The 21,780-nt window shown below is 37.2% G+C and overlaps 1 protein-coding gene across 2 annotated transcripts; it reads right to left on the bottom strand.

Moving 5' to 3' along the window:
• Nucleotides 1–247: 247 nt before the first annotated feature.
• On the bottom strand, nucleotides 248–20,977 carry LOC147315879 (acetylcholine receptor subunit alpha). 2 transcript variants are annotated; one of them, XM_086258851.1, is made up of 12 exons: nucleotides 20,739–20,977; nucleotides 13,747–13,887; nucleotides 13,072–13,203; nucleotides 10,553–10,689; nucleotides 5,011–5,055; nucleotides 4,536–4,645; nucleotides 4,194–4,389; nucleotides 3,858–4,095; nucleotides 3,532–3,755; nucleotides 3,312–3,426; nucleotides 3,086–3,210; nucleotides 248–2,439 (listed from the first exon to the last, which is right to left on the bottom strand). In XM_086258851.1, the coding sequence occupies exons 1-12, from the start codon at nucleotides 20,791–20,793 to the stop codon at nucleotides 2,311–2,313; spliced, it is 1,647 nt and encodes a 548-aa protein (XP_086114977.1). In that variant the 5' UTR covers nucleotides 20,794–20,977; the 3' UTR covers nucleotides 248–2,310. The 2 variants fall into 2 exon arrangements, with proteins under 2 accessions (XP_086114977.1, XP_086114978.1); XM_086258852.1 differs by lacking the exon at nucleotides 13,747–13,887.
• Between the last annotated feature and the right edge of the window lie 803 nt (nucleotides 20,978–21,780).

The following is a 21,780-nucleotide window of genomic DNA, read 5'->3' as shown; positions in this document are numbered from 1 at the left end:
GACAGCCCAAAGAATCCAGAGGCAAGAATATTTTTGGCTAAACCTTGGTCAAATGTTAAGGAGAGAACACTTTGTGAATTTCAAGTCTCCTGTCATGACACGTAGAGTATCACTTGAATTTAAAAAAAAATGTTTAATCCCGTTATTTCCCTTCATCTGATTGTTTTACAAAGTTGGGGAAAAAACTGGTAGCTGTAGCATCTTACTGACTTGTGGTTAGCTTAATGCTTCCAATATCAACAAACCGTTTTTGGTATTTTTACATGCTGGTGAAATATGTGTATAACTTCAAAATATGAGGCTGCCTGTTAAATATTTAAAGAATGTCCCAGATCCTCAACATGGTGTCTCGCATCCTGATGTGTAATACTTGTTTCTTTTCCGTTTGTAGTTTTGTTTTTGCCTTCCTAAATTTATCAAATGGATTTCTACCCATGCTTTTTGTCATTAAATTTGCACTTGGAACGCCCAATAAAGAGTTTTTCAACAACAAAGGACTGCCGTGGTTGTGTTTTGTTAATTGTTTTGATCCTAAATATTATGATCCTTCTCTTAGATTACCGTAAATCACTTTTCAGTTCACTGTCAGACACCACTTGTGATTTTTAGTGGACTTATTAATTATTCAGTCACAGGTTGTGTACTCTAAATGGGTTTTGTGAACAACCAAATTTACTTTGACCATCTTTCACTCACTGCCAGGCACACCTGTTCAAGTGCGTGTTAATGCGTGTAATTAACACGTGTAATCAGCCAGTCACATTATTTTTCCATTTAATCAGGTGCACACGGCAATGATGACCTGCAGAAGTTCAAACCAACCACCAAACTGGGGAAGGCAGGTGATTTAAGTGACTTTGAAGGTGGTGTAATTGTTGGTGCTGTTGTAAATGCTGATCTATTGGGATTATCCTCCATAATCATTTTTGGGGATTACAGAGAATAGTCAGAAAATGAGAAAATATCTAGTCAAATAATGAGTCGTTACAACTAACGAATGTAGAAGAGCATCTTTGAATGCAAAACACATGGAACCTTGAACCAGATGGGCTACAGCAGCAAACCCACCAGGTGCCACTCCTGCCAGCTCAGAACAGGAAACTGGGGCTACAGTTCACACATGCTCATCAAAATCAGACAATGGATGACTGGAAAAATATTGGGTGGTCAAATAAGTCTCGCTTTCTCCTGCACATTAAGACAGTATGGTCAGAATTTGACAAAAACAACATCCTGCCTTAAATCAGCAGTTCAGGTAATATCTGGTGGTGGTGTAATGACACACTGACTATTGTTGACCCTGGCTGTCCTTTTGTGACCACCATATACCTTTCTTCCAAGTAAGAAAACAACACAAAAACAAATTAAACTGGATTCTTGAACATGACAAGAAATGAAAACATCCAGTGATTTGTCAGTGTAGTCTGAACTTCATAACACTAAAACAAAATGTTATTTTTCACTTTATTCCACATCTAGAAAACTACAAATTAAAACAAAAAAACAAACAAATGATTAACACAGACAGCAGGACTGAACCATATCATTATACTAAAATAAATGGTCTGTCGCAGCTGCATACATACATCAAGCTGTCTTTAGCTTGTTAAAGCACATTGGCCAATACTGCAGCTGTGGTATTTCCATTGTTTTTCACTTAATGGAATCAAAGCTGACTAACCAATCTTAATTATTTGAACCACTTTTACTTGCTATAGGGTAACTAAAGATCCGCTTGACTTTAACATATTTTGGAAAAATTTGCTTGATAAAACCTTGCTATTATCTTGTGAGTATAGTAGAAAAAAACCCTTAAGATATTGTCAAACTGAATGTCTGGCAAAACCAATCAATAAAAGTTCTAAGGGGAAAATAATCCAAGACAACATCTGACAATAACATTTAAGAGAACCAATCACACAAACCTTAAATCAAGCTGCCAAATATGACAACGTAACAACTACTGTTCGTGATTTTACATGTAAAATAACAGTCTGCGCAATTGTGAGGGCAGCAATCACCAACTGTAGAAATACAAGAGAAACAATAGAAAAATGCTGGATTGTTAATAACAAGAACAGCTTTGTGTGACCCAGTATAACCCATCAAGATATTTGTGTATCATCATACCTGTGAGATGCCTGGAGTTTTTACTGCAGACTCCTCAATAAAAGTAAAAAATATCTGCACATTCAAAGTCAACACAATTAAAGGCCCTGAACAGAATTTTGAAATTAGCTCGACCTTTGACTGCCTATCTGTGCGTGAGGGACAGTGGGATAAATGCATTCTCCTCCATCATGAAGGCCTCTACAGTGTGTTGAGCTCAATGAGTCTCCCAGCAAAGACAGCAAGAGTCCCGATGATGCACACAGCCATGAACACACAGAGCAGGATGTGATCCAAAACCATGGCAACGAACTTCCACTCCTCTGCTGCCTGCAATAAGACGGTATGGAAGAAACTTTAACTTTGAGCATTCACATATTTGGAATTTACTGATCAGTTGCTAGGACACAAAAAGAGATAAGCTTTTCAATTGAATCAATAACATTACTAAAAGATGTGGAAAATCAGATTACCTAATGTTGCCCAGTTATCTGTCAGATATGATTTTGTGGACTACATTTATTGGCAGAAGATAAGAAAGACTCCTGTCATTCTCTTCGGTGTAGAAATGATTAATCGAGAATGTAGAAGCCAGTAAGCTTATACATTCAAAACATTATATTAGTTTTATTAATATGAAATAACAAGTAGTTGTTTTTTGGAGAACTGTGGATTAGACGGAGTTTCCCCAGATGGGGTGACTTCCTGGGGCCACACTGTTTGGCACACTTACTGTCATTCTAACCTTCCATTTAATTAATTAAACCATTAAATCATTGTCTTTTTGGCCATTTCATTTAGATCCAGATTCAGAGCAGAAATGTAAAAAGTTTTGATTACTGTGCCTACACTTGTAGATTCGTTTAAGTTTTAGAGAAGCACAAGAATGGCTGGGGAGTTGAATGCAAGGCTCTGAACTTCTAAGAAATTTTATGGATTGATACACTATCAATAATTCATGCAGATTTTCTCTTACATTGTTAAATTCTTCATCTGACTTCATAGTCTCTGCGATGTACTTCACCCCCTCGATTGCGCTACGAACATCAGGGTTTTTAACAATGGGGGACTGATAGGTGACAGCCGTCGGGGTAGGATTACCTACAGAGGAGAGAGGAAGGTCAACAATTTTAGGACAGACTTAAACTAAAACTGTTCACTAGCATGCAATAATGGTAATGGGAGTTGCAGTTTAGCCTCACCTGAGATGTCGGAAATGTCCATGTCAGTAGGGAACAGCCTCTTCTGCCGGATCTCCTGACTGGGACGCTTCATTGTTGAGAAGAACATCATGTTGGGAATGGTTTCAATGAAGACCTGAGATGCAGGGAGATAAAATTATGATATTACTAGTCTTATAAAACAGCAACAATATTTCCCATTTATTACAAGTGGAGAGAGAAAAAATACCCCCATACAAACCTTACGGATCCACCCCGGCATGGTGTGCGTACTTGGTGAGCGATGATGTGTGTTGATGACGATAACAGTGATGATGATGGAGGCAATGACCATTACCATTGTGAAGAGCATGTATTTCCCTATGAGGGGAACAGCACTCGAAGTGGAGGGGATCAGCTCCACAATAACCAGCAAGAAGACAGTCAGAGACAGCAGGACAGAGATGGAGAGAGTCATCTTTTCACCTGCAGAGAAAGTGAATCACCTCTAAGTTCAAAATAATCTGAAAAAAAAAAATCACTGACAATTGTTTTCTGTTACCTATCAAGCTTGCAGAATGAACATACCAGAGTCAGTAGGCAAGTAGAAGACCAATCCCGTGAGAAAAGAGAACAGCATGCAGGGAATTATGACGTTAACGATAAAATAGAGAGGCAGTCGCAGCATCAGGAAATGGTAGGTAATGTCCAGGTATGGTGTGTCAGGACAGCAAGTGTAGTACACCCAGTGCTTCCACCCTCTGTAGTCCTTTAGCACCCATTCACCTGACTCCATGAAGTTACTGAGGTCAGGTCGATCACTCTCCTAAAAGACAGTGGTTCACAAACATTTTAGCGTCCCCACGTTCAGCTGTTTTGCACACAGTCTAAATTCCCAGATTTAAAAAAAGCATTTACGCTCACCGGGTTGATTACGACCAGCAGGCCATCGTATGTCCAGGTTCCCAATTTCATAGTACAGTTCTGTAGGTCAAATGGGAAGTGAAGGACAACAATCTCGCAGTAACTCTTAAAGATGGCTGGAGGGTTCCATATGATCTTGCCAGTGTGCTCTAGCAGGACTTTAGTTTCATGGATGATGGCAAAATCACCATCAGCACTGCAGATAAAAAGGAGGGTAGAGGACAGAGGCAAAGGAAAACCAAGCATGTAAGTGGAGCAGCAAGTCATTAACCCCCCCCCCACCACCACCACCAAATATAGGTTTGTTTGCTTTTTTTTAACACAAAGAGAAATGAAAATTACTTGTTGTATAACACAAGGTCAGGTTTCCATATGTCAGATGAAGGAACTCTGATCTTTCTGATTCCTCCATAGTCTTCAGGATTCCACCGTAAGTTAACGTCTACCCATTGCTGTAAAGTGAGTAAAAATTTTAGATTATTATTTCACTTCTAAGGTTGTATTTAGCTATGTGATGCCGATTAGAGGATTAAATGGGATGACCAGATCCCAGTAAAGTAACTGTGGGACAAACACAGTGCTTGTGTGGGACATAGTGGAATGCTGGGAGGAAATCAATTACATTATATTTTAATTTATTTTTTATGACTTATTTTCTTCATTGCTTTGCATCATATTCATCAAAAGCTGCGAAGCTTGTGATTTTCTGGTAACTTGTAACTTTCACTGATGTCCATAGCATTAGGCCAACCTTCAAATGGTGTGTAGTCCCACTTAAAGTTATAATGCATGGCCAGCTGTAGTCACACAGACTTACCTGTCGGAGACGGACATTACTGGTCACAATTTGGTTAACTTCATCCTGGGAACAGACAAAAAGGTCAAGAACAGGTGAAAACATTTTTATGACAATTTATTTTGTGATGTCTACCCCACATACATGTTTACATGACCTGTATTAAAAAGTAAAAAGTAAAAACAAAACAAAATGATGGTAACATCTTTTTTCTTGTTTCATTTCTTGCTGGCATCACCCCATATTTTAGTTATCTATCACAATAAAAATAATCCAAATTTAACATCTTGAACCCCAAAGGTGCCAGCTTGATGACATGCCCAAAATGAATAGAGTATTTCTCTGCAATTACAAACTCTGTGTAAACAATCAAAATAAACCTAATACTAATGAGACTTCATCATAGGTGTAAATATTACAGCAGATGCTACTGCGTCATAGTAACTGAGGATGGAACACAGGTAAGAAGATTGTTTTCCTGCTTATTTTTTTTGTGAATGTTACAGCATATAACCCCTTTGATATTATCCTGTGGTAGACAATAAATTCCAGAAATCCAGGAATCAACATATAGACATTATTTGTGCAAAGGCTGATGCTGCTGACCAAAGTTACAGATGGTTCTGCAATTTGGCACATTTTGGCTCATCTTGGCAGAATCTGTGACAGCTGAAATTTCTTAGGAATTAAACTGCAAAAATGATCTAAGTTTATTGCATGCCTAAAAATGCTTAGTGGTTTTTTCTATATATATATTGAAGGATTACCCACGCACAGGTATAATGGGCCTTGTTTTTGCACTGCGTCTTTGAGACTTTAAATTCTGTGGAGCAGGAACTTCGGTTTCTATTGGCCAATTTGCATGATTGACCCCGCCATTTAAGCCAATAGGATCACGGATAGCGTCACCACGTTTACGTCACTCCCAACAAAACGCAAATTGCAAAGCCAAAAACTTACGCGCAGCAAACGCATGACACTTGCCATTGTCCAATCTCTGTCATCGGGCTGACTTTGGCGATTTTTTTTTTGACAGAAAATGGCTCTGAGGCATTATGGGAGATGCAGTTATTCAGTTAATGTAGCTGGCAGCTGTGGAAACTTGTTTTCGATGCAAGAAAGACAGCACAGGTAAGACATAATTCACTGTTTTCTAAAAATGAATCATAGTTTTGGTCTTCTTTTGCTGCTGGTCCAGTGAATTTCGGTCGCAGTGTGACGAAACTTGCTGTTTTGGAATCTGCGAGATGTCGGCTTTGAGTCCAGGTGTTAATTGTCCGTGTACCTGCTATCAGGTGAATCGAACATTCGTGCTTTGTGTTTACAACATTTTGCAGAATGTGCTGTAATGCGCTTTTAATTGTTTGTCGTCTTAGTGGTCGTAGCAATGTTTTGTATGCCGTTTCTGTGAATACCACAGGAGGAGCGTTTCTCAATTATTCTAGTAGACTTTGTAAGTTCACACAGGAGTCCGAGAACGCAGCGCGATCATTCTACAATTGGAACGCTAGTGTACTTGATGACATCTCCATTCAGGAGTTTTTCCTGCCATTCCCTCTTAATTTAACTGTGATTCATATTTGCAATGGAAATTGCACATGACATGAAAGCAATTACATATAATGTAGTAGTTTTTTTTTCTTTTAAAGAATTTTTTTTAAAATCTTAAGCAATTTTGCAAAATTCGCTTTTACGTGTCATCTGTTTCATAATGTCTAATAAGCTTCATACAGTTAAGCACAATCACTACATGACAGAAACACAAGCTTTTCTCTCTATTAATAAAAATAGGATAGGTGTGTGTGAATAATAACAAACAGGTGAGATGGTAGAACGGTTTTATTTTCATTTTAGTAGACACTCAAAACTTACAAGCTGCTGAGGTTTGGAAAAGAATTAAACAAATATTTAAAATATAATCTGATCATGTTTGGAGCAGGCTTCAGGATCTCCATGTATTAACATGCTGTTTTTGCTCCCAGTGAAAATGTTTCCTCCTGAATTTAAATATTTTTAATGTTAGATTTAATTCCCCCAGCTTTTTAAATAAGAACAGAACATTTTACTTCAGGTGGTGTGACTGGTGAAATTTAAAATACACTGACAGCTCTCCAAGTAAGACTTAAGTATTAAATAAAACAGTACAGTTATGAAGCTTAACTTTAATCTCAGCCAAACTGATTCACTCAGGAACAAATAAAACACCAAAATAAACCAAACCTTAACTTTTAGAAGCTAAGTGACTTATATATCATGTTTAACCTGTGGTGCAAAAGACCGCTGGGGGGTTAAAAACGATGTACCGGGAGTCCGCTGTTCTCGCCGGTTCCAGTGAGCCTTGACCACCCTGTCACTATTGCAGCGGTCCCCACCCTTTTTCGCGCCACGGCCCAGTAATAATATTTTCACAGACCGTCCTCTAAGGTGTCGCTGTAAATACAACAAAATAAAACCAGTACCGGTACCAAAAAAAGGAAAATTTAGTCATAACACATGGGAAAAGACCCAGGGAAACAGAGTTAAAGATAAAAACCATAGAAAAATAACAATAGAAAAATAATAAAATCCCTGAAAACCATAAATTTCACACCCGAGCCTCAACTCTCGTGGCCTGGTACCAAACAACTCACGGACCGGTACCGGTCTGTGGCCCTGGGTTTGAGGACCGCTGAGCTATTGAGCTGGTGGGGTAACAGAGGTCTCCGAAAACGTCAGAGCAATTTTGCAAATATGCGATGTCTTTATAAATCGAGCAGATATTTGAAGTTTACACAGGTACATTCTCACCTGGAAATATCTTAAAAGTTTAGCTCCCCTCCTCCACCATTGCCGCGTTTGAGTTTTGGACAAAATGCATTCTGGGATATTTGGCTGTACCAAGTTCACCCAAGCCACCACCGATGCTTGATAAAATGGAAGGAGCGAGAACACATCCAGGAATTCTGAGCATACTTGATGCGTACTTTGATTTGGAAGCATATTTGGTCTGCGACTGATGACATATCACAAGTCCACGTGAACGCAGGTACACACAAGTATGTATATTGAGAAACGGTCCATGAAACCAGATGTTCCCCCTCTTGCCCCCGGCTTTGGGGGCGTTGGGGTTTAACAGGTGGCATTGCTCATGTCTTGAAAAAATTTTTTTCCTTGGTTTTGTGGTTAACAGGGAAATTAGCCAACTGTGAACTAGCATTCATGTTTGAGGCTAAAATGGATTTAAATTAACTAAAATTTTAACAAACACTTTCTCATGTTTTTGTATTTTACATTTTTTAGTTAACACGAGATACAAACATTTTTATGATTATTTTATTTTGGTTTGGCATACAAAGCAGTACCCTCTTGACGTTATCAACTTTTCATCTTTTTTGTCAGCACTGGTAATACTAATTTGTTGTCCACTATAAACTGCTTGGAGTAAAACTGAAGTGAGAAGAAGAAACGAGAAGACTTTTTCCATCTCTTAACTCATTCACTGCCATTGACGTCTATAGCCGTCAATTGCAGTGAATGAGTCAATGGGTTTAACTCATTCACTGCCAATGGCTGGCAGTGAATGAGTTAAGAGGAATAAAATGGATGAAGGGACTGTCCCAGAGACTGTCAAACCTAGTCATCTTCATGGACTTAATAAGCATAGAAGGACACACAATGACAGTTGCTCATTTTGTTTTATTTATACCTGTATCGCTTCTTTGAGGCTGCTGTGCCATCCTATATGTTTGTTGTTATCCTGGTTCTTGTGTCTTAAATTCAGTTGTTAATCAAGATTAACAGGATGTCTGTGGAACATGTCTGAGTTCAAGTCTTGGTCTTAACAGGGTGTCTACACCCCCAAAACACCTTGGTTGTTTGGTTGGCTTGTCATCTCCTGGTATAAATGAGATTTGGGTATGTATGTGGCAGATTAAGTAACTGCTTGTGGCGTGATATCTCTTATCATATGTGTTATTTGACTCTCTTGGTTTCTTGGTTTCTTCATGTGTTATCTAGGTTTTCAGAACTGATTTGGTGTGTTCAGTACCAACCAAAGTGATATTGCTGCATGACTTGATATGAATTATTCTAATTTTATATAATGGAAAATGTCCACTCTTTGGAGTTCCAGTTTTATACAGGGCACTACAAAAACATAACTGGTCCTCCAAATCAGCACATGGCAGTCCTCATCTTTTAAAGACTTCATTACGTATGTTCTTTTGTTTGTCTTATCCAGTTCATAACATTTGGTATAATAATTTCTTTCCAGAATAATGGTATTATCTCTGTGGCACTGACTGAGATTTAATTATGTATGGTCCTTTTTATTATTTTGCTTTGCTGCTGAATACAGTCAAAAAAGAAAAGCTTGGGATCATATTGACACATGACTCCTCTCTAAATACTTTATTTTTCAGTCAAAGACAGTGTTCCTTTAACCTCTGTCAATTTTGTGCACTTATTTGGCAGGAGTTACATATGTTTGCATTAATTACTTTTTGGGGCCACATGAGAAGCTGAGAAAGTTGTGGGGCAATGCAGCAATAAGCTCAACTCAGTTCTGCTCAATATTATTTTGATCTCTTTATAAATGTTACTGTTAAGTGTAGATCCCACAATAAGGCAATGAAAATGTAAAACAGGGATAATAAAGGCACTTAGTTTATCATTATTGATTCAACATTACCCAAAACAAATTTAAAGACCTAACTCTGTGCTAATGCTATTTTACTTTCAGTTTTATGATCTAATCTGCAGTTTTAAGGTTGTTTTTTTTTTTTTCCTTTTTTTTTCCCCTGTTCATTGCGAGAAATCTGGTCTGTTTGGGCTTGAACACGTGCACTGCAGTCATGTCCAACGTTTGAGGTTGTAATATGAAGGACAGCAGGCAGGTGATCATGACCACGAGAGGATCTGGATTAGCTTGAACTTCACCACAGAGAATGTTTGTTCATATATGAAGGCAGATCCAAAGAGAACCAATATCGTCTAAGCATATTTCCTTTTCCATGCGTAAAGTTCTTCTCTTTGAGAAAATAAATAATAAATAAAGACAGACCACTGCTTGATTTTTTTTTTTTCTTTCTTTTTTTCCCCTAAGTGGTCTAACCATAGTGAATCAAAAGTGCAACAATGTCTGTCATTCAGTGCCTTTGCCCAGTTTTTAGTCCTAACATCAACAACAAGTAAGTTCTGGGTTCATTTCAGTTACTGTGTCTTGCAGCATTTTTCCCTGTCTGATTTAGACAGTCATCATCTGTAACACTTTCCAGTTTGTCCAATTTCAGCCTAAGACTATGAAGGTGCATTTACCTTTGTGAACAAATCATTCCCTGTCACCATAGTCCTTTTCATTGAACACCTTAAGGCCAGCTCCTCCATAATCAAAAATCTTTGGTTATTGTAATTTCATTATATTGGTTAGTATTTGAAATTTAAGCCAACAATTGTTGATTGATTGTTTGTCCTTTTAGAGAAACTGCAATTACAGTCAAAAGGTCAAAGTCAAGAAACAACACAGTGGTGACAGCTGGTCATATCTTTCTTCATGTAAAATGCAGACAAAGAGTTACAGACTTACCACACTTATAAGCTGTATTAACTGTAATCCCACAGTAACCACTACAGCTTCACTGAAGTGGTTAACAGGACGAACCACTTTGTTGTAACCAGTGAACAGTCGTTTCACCAGCGTCGTCTCATCGTTTGAGCAACATTCTACATTTAGAACAAACAAAAATAAAGTTTGGGCAGTCAGGAGGATTGAAACCGACAGCATAATGGTGTCAGACTTTAGCAGACTGATCGATAAAGAAGCTGAAGACAGTCTGGGTTGTCGAATTATTAATTTAAAAAGTGTCAGATTTATTGGAAGGAATTTTACTTATGATGTATTGAGTTTTGCACACTAACTCTTCACCACACAGCCATTACTAATTATATTTTGAAGTCACTTTGACAGCATTACATGATAAGTAGAACATCTTGCCACCCAAGTATCCCTAAATGTATTTTCTCTGAAGTGACAGGGAAGGGAGTAAATTACATTTTCTGTGATTTACACTCCATTTTCCTGATGTAGGGACCAAAATGTGTATTTTTGAGTATTGCGGATGTAGTTCCTTTGGATTATTGCTTTGTCTCACATTTGTTACCATGGTGATATTACTTTCTGGTAAATGTTTCAATGTGTGTGGTTTCCCCTTACTTACCTGGTCTCTTCTCAAGTTTCAGACGAAGTGAGAGGGTGAGAAGGACTCAGATATTTTCTGTTGACTGTCTCATCTGCTCCTGTTCTTATCACTTATACATCAATGTAATATTTCAATGTTTCAAAATTCAGCATCCGTAAAAGGCAAGTGGTTTTCAGAATGGACTTTGTTGAAGTGTACAATGACAATAAAGGGCTATTCTATTATATTCTAGTCTCTATTCTAATTTAGCTTCTCAATATTATTTTCAAAGGTATTTGTTGCTACGCCTGACTTACCACATGTAATCTGAAACATTGCGTTTATCTCAGAGAAAGCTAGAGTGCATATAGAAGAGAGAAGGACAGAGGCGGGGATGGACAGATGCAAAAAGATCAACAGCAACAAATGGTGGTCATTTTATACTGGTGAAAAGCCTCTGCACTGAATGTCCTATGAACACTGTAATCAAATCTGCTTCTATAAGTCTGCAAGTCCTATGAGTCCTTAGTGAACTTTTGGGGTCTTAGGATGTTTGGGAATACCAACCCTGGCTAATCCTTTGACATTAAGTTTAGATCAGCTTGGGTTCCGAAGCACCATGGAGAGCACCATGCCCTGCAATTTTTTTTTTTTTTTTTTTTTTTCCTTTATTGCCCATGCTTGTCCTCTCCACTAGGTCTGATGAAATTCAGCCTGGTAGTTTTTTTTTTGTTTTTTTGTCTGATAAATAAACCAAGACAGCAAACAACCATCAAGCCAACAACAGGAGTTTTAATAGTCTAGCATTTTCCATTAGCTTCACATTTTTGTCCTAAATTTAGTTTGCTTTCAGTTCTGTTTACAGAGTGGGTCTACTCATTTCTAATGGTACTGGGAGTTTTAACTTTTAATATATTATTGGCATTTGTCAGTTTGTGAGATATAAAGTACATGAATACTTCTGTCACATATAAACTGCTTTAAAAATGTGTACCAATGCACCATTACTTTACTGAAGAAACTATTTACTTTAGTTACTTTAGTTACAAGGCCCTAAAAAAATGAATGAATAAATAAATAATAAAAACAAAGTAAATATTTTATTTACTTGTATTTATTATAAGGACCCAAAAAGCAAAAGAGGCAGTGTATTGGTAATCTTACTGAGTATCATAGCAAAGACATCATGTAATTTTGTCTAACGTGACCAAGCAAACAGCCCTGTGAGCAGGTGACAGCTTTTGCATATTATTTTGGGAATCTGTTGGCTGGCTACATTGAGCTGCGTGAGCTCGGATCTGGTTTCATTTAGCCACCATGAGCAAATTCTCTCTCTCTCTCTCTCTCAGAGGAGCACTCTGTCTGGGCCGCTGATTCACCCAGGCACTCTGGTCCATAAGGAGGCTCTTAGGCTGCGGTTAATACTGATCTACTTTGTGGTTTTATTTGGAAAATTTAGTTTTTGAATCTTACCAATGTCATGCCCTTAATTGTTTTTGAGGTCATTTAACATCGAATTGCATCCTCCAACAATTGTAATTAATTTACATATTAAAAATAAATTACTTTAGATGACAGCTGATGAGATGAGAGCTGGCTAACTAAACAGAAAACATTTATACCAGCTCATGTTGGGCTTTCATAAAACATAATTATTTTTTCCTGCTGATAAATAGTTTGATTCACTAAGCATTAGATGGATGCAAAGTTGCATCCACTTTAAAGAAATTTTCCCTAATGCCATGAACAGTCCCTTTTTAAAGGATAACGATAGCTGACAGTGGCAAAAATGACATGTCAAAAATCATCGGAGGTGTAAAAATTTCAGCAGATGTTACTGTGTCAAAGTTACTGAGGCTGGAACACAGATAAAATAAGTAGAAAATCCATCCATCCCTTTTAAAATATGCTTTAGTTCAGATTTTACCTCCTTTGGGCCCTTGCACTAATGGCATGGGGGGCTGTAGGATATCCTGTCTTTGTGGAACATCAGAATGAACATTTGAGGTGTAGGGAAGATCCAAGCTGGTCTTGCTCAACAAATGTTGTTTCACGTGCTCTGCAGGCACACACAGACCCATAAGGTCAAAACAGGAGAGACGCACAAAGACATACAACAAAATAAAGAAAAACATAAGCAGACCATTTGCTACATTGTTTCTGCTAGTTGCCTTTTCCTTAATCAGATTTTTCTGTACAGAGAAAATCTTAAATTAACAAAACAAAAACAATGCTCATAGCTTTTCACCCCAACCGGTCGCGGCAGATGGCCGCTCCTCCCTGAGCCTGGTTCTGCTGAAGGTTTCTTCCTGTTAAAAGGGAGTTTTTCCTTCCCATTGTTGCCAAAGTGCTTGCTCATAGGGGGTCATATGATTATTGTCTCTGTATGTATTATCAGTCTACCTTACAAAATAAAGCGCCTTGACTGTTGTTGTGGTATGTTGCTGCATTTAAAAAAAAGGGAAAAAAAAAGACATTTAAATTCAACATTTAAAATACATAAAAATGTTAATTATTCCTACAGGGGATGGGTTTTTCTTGGATAGAAGATTCAAGAAAAGCTAGATGCATATAAAATCTAGAAAATCTCCTCATCACTGACCAGGGAGTCTGTTCAATATGGTTTTGAACTCCTCCAAATCTACGTCTGATTCCATGTCCAAGTTCAATTCTTTGAGGAGCTGCGGGTTGTCCTTGACAAAGTTTAACATCACCTGGATAGTATTCAGGGAGAGTTTTTCTCCTGCAGAGAAAGTGAAGAGGAGCGGACAATGGTATTTCATGTTTTTCACAATGTTCGTTAACTCTGAGCAACACACAAACAACAAAATAATAAATCCACTTGATGATTCTCCTAATCAGATGTAACAATACATTGGATCTCTTTTTCATTGACAAATCAGTGAGTTAAATGTACCATCTTGCACTTGGGTAGAAATTAAGACTGTACTATTATTGGCTGCTTTATGGTTTTTCAGGCTGCAGTATACATTTGTCTGATAAACGTAGTGAAGACATTAACAGATGTGCATCAAAATTCTAAACTTAGTGTCTGATCAAATGGGAAATATGGGCACATCCAACCATCAACATCCATGGCAAGAAAAAAAAAAAAAAGGAAACTGTGAAGTGTCAAACCCTGCAGTTCCTCCAATGTCCACTTGAGATTGGCTTCAAAAGTAGGTCAATCTCCCAACCCCACAGTGAAGCCATTCTTTCAGCTTTTAGGTATGAACTATAAACACTTCATGATTTTATGTTATTGGATTTTTTTTTTTCAAAATTACTATGTGAATTCTTAAGTTATACAGAAACATGTTTGCTAAATTTAAAAAATAAAAGGAAAATCCCATTAATAAACTAGCATCTGAGTGTTATTTGTTTATTTTACTGTATTTGTACTTTTATAGGATGTTTTTCAACATTCTGTGTCTAACATGAAGCTACAGTTTCACTGAAGTCTTATGCAAATACAGGATATCAGGACAGAAAGTCAGATTACTACAGATTATTAATGGGAGCATGCCACTAAACATGTCCTTTGTGTTTGCATGTTCTCTCTGTGCTGAGTTGCAGACAAGAAAGCTCAGATGGTGATTACTGTGAAGGTGGACAGAGAATTTATTTATTTTTTGTCAACAGGACAAAAACTGCATTTAAACGTGGAAATACAAAGCAAAATCCTTTATCTAATGGAAATGGCATCTGGCCATCCATCATTCCTCATGGAGTCAATGTTAAATGGAGGTAATGCCTTTGAGTTCATACGCAGATGTTCTCATTCACTTTGTTCAGCCCTCCAGCTGTAATGGCAGGCAGGTTTGTTTACTTTTGCTGAGAGAGACAGGCTTTTATTTTGAAATGGCTTTGGTAGTAGGAGACACTTAATCAGCTTATCTGCAGTTTGTGTGAATTCAGTTCAGTTTTATAGTCATTTTAATTTCAAAGTATCACCAAAAAGGAAAATCTCAAAAACAGTCAGTGCGTCAAACTTGATAAGTTTTTATCAAACATTTCTGGATGGACACCACCTGTGTTGAAGTTTGTGTGTTAGCTGAACTTTAAAAGCCGGAGAGTAAAAACATTCAGAAAGTGTTTCATTTTGCTGTAATTATTGTTGTAAACCCTCATTAATGGGAACAATGGTCACATCTCTTTGGCTCACTCCTGACTGATGAGTTTTTAATGATGCTGCTGCCCAGTTATTTATCTCTCTTAATAAAATCATCTCCTTTCTGCAGCAGTTAGTTTGTTAAATAGTGACATGTGTTTCTGATGAGGGTTTTGATCCATGAGTAGTGAAGTAAAATCCACAGTTTAGCATTTTTGGGGAATTTGGCTACTTTTTTTTTTTCTTCCCTGTAGAGGAGTGGGCAATCATTACTACAAGAAAAGACAATCAATCTGTATGTAGGCACAAAATATATTTTACTGCAAAAGTAAACAAAGAGTCCTGTTGTAAAGCATATGATTAAATTTGATGTGTGTGTGTGTGTGTGTGTGTGTGTGTGTGTGTGTGTGTGTGTATAAATAAATAAAAAGGGTCAGAGAAAGAATAGATGCTTCATTTAAAGTTTAGTGTCCTAGAGTGCTTTATACATCTGTATTCATCAAACTCTGATGCTGTCATGTAGTTTGAAGAACTGAGGCACACATTTAATCTGAATAGAAAACGAAGCCACCTGGTACATGTGAAGGGGCATAATATATTTAATGGGAGAAATTACCAAACTGACACACTAATGTCAAACTTAAAGCTTCAACATAGTCTTTTGCTGCTAGTCCACCAGGGTAACATCCCTCAGACACATTATACTCCCCACCACCAGATTATCAAAACGAATAGATACAGGTTTTGAAAAAGTGAGTGTTATCTTACAATTGAGTGTTATTCTATATTTAAACTGCTTCTCTACAGCTGAAATTTCTCCAAGGACTAGCAACCTTGGGAGTGAGTACCACTTTTAGTCTTTATTAGGTTTTTGAGAACTTAATTTAACCCCTTAGTTGGAGAGGAGGCATTTCTGAAAGTAAGCAAAAAACAAACACTTAGTTGTTGTGAACTCTGACTTGGAGGGGTACTCTACTATAAAATAACTACCAGCTACAGATACATGGAGCAGTTTATGTTTGTCAAATCACTGCCACTTTCCTAAAGAGTTTATGGTCTCACTTATTGAACACAATATGAGGTTTATGATCCCATTAGTGTAACCAAAAAAGGGCAATCATTTTAGCTCACTGGTTGAGCAGGTGCCCATATGCTGAAATGCAGCAGCCCAGGTTGAAGGTTAACCGTCAGCTCTTTGCCCTTCCCCTGCTCTCTCCATCTCCTTCATGTCTATTCTTCACTGCTCAACTGTTAAAGGCAAAAAGCCACAAAATTGATCTTTAAAAAAATATGTAAGATAAATTTGGATAAAAGCAATAACACAGGGTGTGCTTCAGGACAGGCAACCTATGCAATTTACAAGTTGTAGTCATATAAGTAAGTAGACTCTCAGATTTACAGACACGCTAAATCTAAGCATGTTATGTTTGTGTGTACAATCTGAGCAATAAGTCTGAGCAGGACTTTATGGTTCAGGTTTACAACTTTTGCTATTTCCCTGGTAAGACTCAACCACCTGATAACGCATCAGGATTTTGCTTGTTTTAGGCATTATTGATGTGTTGTGGTGGGCACCAACAAGGTTTTAGACTCCAGACTGAGAGTGTCTTCTTGAGTTTTAACATGCCAAAGAAAACAAAGTTGGATTCACAACACATAATACATGATGTCTGTGATGTTGCTACTGAATGTTAATACTGAAACTGGTTCCTCACATGTGTTACAAGAACATGCACAGTGCCCAGCCCATATCTAGCTGAATGTAAATAAACATCATATACACATTAATACTACAAGACACACAATTTGTGGTGCACAAAGCAGAACTTGGAGAGCAGTCAGATTGAGTTAAGATGCCAAAGTGTGTGTATGTATGTATAATAGTATAAGCCACTACCATGTACACACACATGCACACAAAAGCATGTTTTGGTTTCCTTTCAAAGTTTCATTTGGGATCTTTATCGAAGATCTGTATAATGAGTGTGGTGTCGTTGTCTGCAATGTTGATATTCATTTCCTTGGCTGTCTGCCATTAGCTGTGCCTGTTGCTGTGTGCATGTCATCTGTCTGTTGCACTGAGAAGCTTTGATCTGACCACATACAAAAATAGAGAAGAGGCGGGACATGGGAGCCACTTGGAGCTGTCAGTCATTGCCCACACTCTGCATTTTCACATGATGCTGCTGCAAAATAAAAATCTTTTTGTCTAATGCAGTTTCATATGGGCTCTTGAAACGTTTGAAAAGAGATCACTAGTTTGAGTGTCAGCACACAGAAGGTGCAGACAAACGCTTCTGGGGAAAATAATTAGTTGTTACTGTGACTGTATTTGAGCAAGTTTTTTTTAAAAAAGATATTCAAGTAACCAGTTACGCTTTAAACTAGCTCATCTGTCTGCCTGGCTTTGCTTTGAATTTTTTGCCTTCCATATAGTGGACTTTAATTGGAGCATCCTGTTAAATATGGTTGAACTGGTATGTTTGTGTCTATGATAACAGTTACGTGTGTCCATAACAGGAACTGGGATTCACTTTCTCTTCTCTTCATGTGTCTTACTGGAATGGGCCAAATTTATTGGGGTAGTTGAGTTGGGGTGTGGATGACACACCAATACTTTATTAACTTAATTATTCAAAAAAGCCTCTAAAAGGTTATTTTCTGCAAATATTCTAACTACCTTGTAACAAATGGAAAAAAATCTAGTAGTATGTTTCATTTCCTCTCCAAAAATTCCTTCTCCTATGGACATAATCCAACATGAAAACTCTACCATCTCAGATTCAGTTAGCTGTGGACCAGCAGGACCATACGCAGCTGGTGTCTAAGATCACAGATTTTCCATTTGATATTTGTAAATTTTTTGCAGTCATGATATTCTGCTTTTATTTACAATTTACAGATTGTTAGAACTTTTTGGCAAACAAGAGCCTTTAAAAAACACATATTTCAACTTATCTCTGGTACCTTGTGAATTCTTAAGCCCAATCTAAAAAGATGGTTTTTGCTCAAAGGGTTAGGGTTATATATTAAAACATGATATGCCATTGTAGAATATAGTTTTTTTTTTTTTTTTATCTGAATATCTAATTCTTACTATATTTAAGTAGAGTTTTGACATGCTGAAATGTCGATATAAGACCCTAGTAAATGTGTTTCGAGGAACACTCATAACATCTTGAAATAAAAACCTTTTCAAATTCTTTATGAGCATCCATTTTTGTTTCACGTCTGCAGTGATGCAGATAATATCCAACTGGTGGCTTACATGCTACACCCATTCATCCTGACATACCACCTCCATCTTACATCAATTTATCATCAATGTGTTTCATGAAATCTATCAGTATGAGTCACTGAATTGAAATAGAAAAATATGTTATTCCCGGATTAGTGGTGGACACCAACAGTGTGGACAAGTAACAAACTACTGGCTGCCAGTGGTTGTGTGTTTTCAGCACTTTAATTTATTTATAATATATTAATTATAATTCTATTTAATTATATATAATATAATTATATTTCTGGCAATATTGAAAAAGCAAAGCAAAAAAGTACAATTTGATTGGTGCTCGCAAGTAAATGAAAGGCATTTTCCATTCTTTTCTAGTGAGCTACTGTCATTGATGACACACTACCTAATTTGAAGTAGGAATGCATTGAAACAAGGTGCCAGCAGTAGCAGCAGTGCAATAGTTGCGATTCGGCAATATGTGTTTGGAACCTGTGCAATATTGTCACATAATAAAAGTATTTTCTGACTTGGATATTGTGTCCCAGCTGCTTAAAGCCCTACTTTTCCTGCATATAACCACATCAGTAATTTCCATCCACCATTTGCTTTTCCTGTTTTCCAAGTTTCTTCCATATTTTGCAAAGTACAGTGCTTTGTTGGAGGTTGTTGAAGTAGCTTTTTTTTTTTTTTTTTTTTTTTTTTTTGGAATCTAATAAATTGTCCTAGCTGTTGCCCTCTCATATCTGGGCTTGTCCCCTGTTTGTACACACCAAGGAACATAAAAACATGGCATTTCTCTAGCAATGATATTGCAATACAAAACCTTTACATAGTGTAGAAATTGCTATTAGTGATATGGTGGATGATCTTGCACAGCCCTATTTTCAAGAGATTGAAAGAAACTTCAGAATAAATTAATTTTATTTATTCCAGTTGCACATACACTAGCCTTATGTTCTAGTCTTGGATACATTTGTACATATTATCTGCTAAATATTAAATCCTTAGGTTTTTTTTTATTTTTATTTTTATTTTTTAAACAAACTCTGAAGTGCTATTTTTATGTATCATCAATACAGAGGACATGTTTGTGTTTGTTCTCCTTGACTGATTTCATGTACAGTTAATCTTATTATAGGTTCTTTGAGATAAAAGTGGCTGAGGTAATTTGATACTAAATAGAACCAGAGCATCTTTCATCTTCCTTTCAAAACAGTATATGACATGAGTAAATGATATGTGTACCGTGCATTCATTTGTATGGGATGAGGTGATGAAAAGTACCATACTCCATGGGAAAAATAGTAGCATAAACCTCATGAACCTTGCAGGAATTTATTCGAAAATGCAGAGAATATAAGACTCTGAGGTTTTTGGTATTCTGGTACTGAAGTTGTGGTTATTTAACTATCTAGTACTTGAAAGGTCACAGTTTTAAGTACACCAAGAAACAGTGTGTTGATTAACAACTATGTGTCACAATTAAATGTCCTTGGGCAAAGGCACTAAATGCATACCTGCTCAATGATAAATACACAGTATTGAATGCAAAAGGAATGTTAACAATGCTGGAGAGACTTTTTTTGTGGGTATGGGACATTTCAAGGACCGATGAAACCACAGCGTCATTTTAAAAATGATTTACAAGTAAAACAAAAGACTGAATACCATAGTGAAAACACGATACAGCAGCTGTAAACTCTAAAGAGATGGTCTTCACATATACATAAAAAGCACAATTACCAGAGACTTTTTTTTTCTTTCTTTTTAGACATTGCTCCTTTGTAAAGGGTTTTTCAGAAGTAGCAAATGCCTATCTCTCATTGTGCCAGTTGTTTCCCAGGGGATTCAATCTTATGATTATGATGCTTCGAGATTTTTATTTGGATTTATTTTTATGCTTTTCATCGATGTGATGAAGCCCTTTGATTTCAGTATAATGGATTTGCCAAAATCAGCTGCTCCTCTGTGATTGTTTAAAATATTATTAACGTTGCTTAACGTGTTTATTTTTGGTCAGAAAGTGATGTCCTGTTTCCTGAGACTGGTCCTATAGAACATAATTTACAGAAGACTAAAATTTCACAGCATGGGAAGTACTTTGTAATTAACCATTTCTAATATCTGATTTTCTAAATAATATATTTCTTTTTCTTTCTTCTTTATCTGTTTCGAACCAGCACTGTTACAGCAAGCTGAAACATAACTGATAAGATTGAAATATCAACACATACTGAGGACTACTTACCAGAACATACACAGAGGATGCATGTCAGTAAGAGGTGGACCTTTGGAACATTCATATTTCCACCAGATGTTTAAAGAAACAGCTTAGAATTCCACGGCATCCGTTTGGTAATGTGTTGTTGACTCGTTATCAGGTCAGAACCAAATCTAACCTGTATGCTAACTTTACATAGACACAGAAACATGCACTAAAGCTGTAGCAGTCACCTTAAAGCTGAAGTGAGTAGTGGGAAGGGGATCATCCAGTATGTGAGCTCATGTTTCTTATGGTCAACTCTACTTCCCCCACCCAACAACATCCAGACCTCTCAGCGCGTGTCATGCAGAGGAGACAGCTGGGACTGTGTGTGTGTGTGTGTGTGTGTGTGTGTGTGTGTGTGTGTGTGTGTGTGTCTGTGAATTGAATATACACAAATCAGCACAATCATCATTTTCTCTCACTGAACCCAACACAGGCTCTGTCAATGAAACGGAGTAGCAAAGAACAGTCAGACATAAAGAAAGCTTGGCTTAAATCAGTGAAGACAAACATGCTAACACTTTAGGAGACAGAGACGGGAAGGCCAACAGGAGGACAGCTGATAGCTGTCACTGGTGGAATGAGAAGCATGTCCACACATGCTGCTAAGCGGTAATACACACTCTAGCAGACAGACACACACTATACCCACTACACTGCTAGCTTGCATGAAGCAGTGTGCTTCCGATTGACATGTATTAAACGTTACAAAAAAGTTTTCCTCCTTAAGGTGAATTTTATTTTGTTAAAAATGACTCAGAGCAGTTTTATTTTATGACCGAACCACTGACTTTTGACGAGGCAATTTATTTAATTTTTGTGAAGTGATTTTCATTACTGCTTTTTTCCTTTGAAAAACTTTTTAAGTATACATGTGAGTATGCACTTAGAATTTTCAAAATCACACATTAAGTTTTTTGTTACTTTGGGCTTTTCATTGTATTGATTTGCATATTGGTAGAGCAGTCTAGACAGATTAATCATGATTTTCAGTTGGTCCTTTTCTAGCAGGACTTGTTAAAAT

The sequence above is a fragment of the Aulonocara sp. 'chitande type north' Nkhata Bay genome, linkage group LG13, assembly GCF_057382095.1.
Source record: "Aulonocara sp. 'chitande type north' Nkhata Bay isolate Kocher_YH1m ecotype deep benthic linkage group LG13, A_spYH_male_GT1.1, whole genome shotgun sequence".
Classification (NCBI taxonomy): Eukaryota; Metazoa; Chordata; class Actinopteri; order Cichliformes; family Cichlidae; genus Aulonocara; species Aulonocara sp. 'chitande type north' Nkhata Bay.
The sequence above is the reverse complement of the archived record's forward strand: the minus strand, read 5'-3'. Positions and strand labels throughout refer to the sequence as shown.

What these genes read in the sequence shown, in the direction of transcription:
- LOC147315879 (XM_086258851.1), bottom strand. Translation starts at nt 20,793, where the DNA reads ATGAATGTTCCAAAGGTCCACCTCTTACTGACATGCATCCTCTGTGTA. An exon ending in GTAATGTCCGTCTCCGACAG is followed by an intron (nt 4,646 to 5,010) that starts GTAAGTCTGTGT and finishes CTCACTTTACAG; the next exon opens with CAATGGGTAGACGTTAACTT. An exon ending in GGACATTTCCGACATCTCAG is followed by an intron (nt 3,211 to 3,311) that starts GTGAGGCTAAAC and finishes TCTCCTCTGTAG; the next exon opens with GTAATCCTACCCCGACGGCT.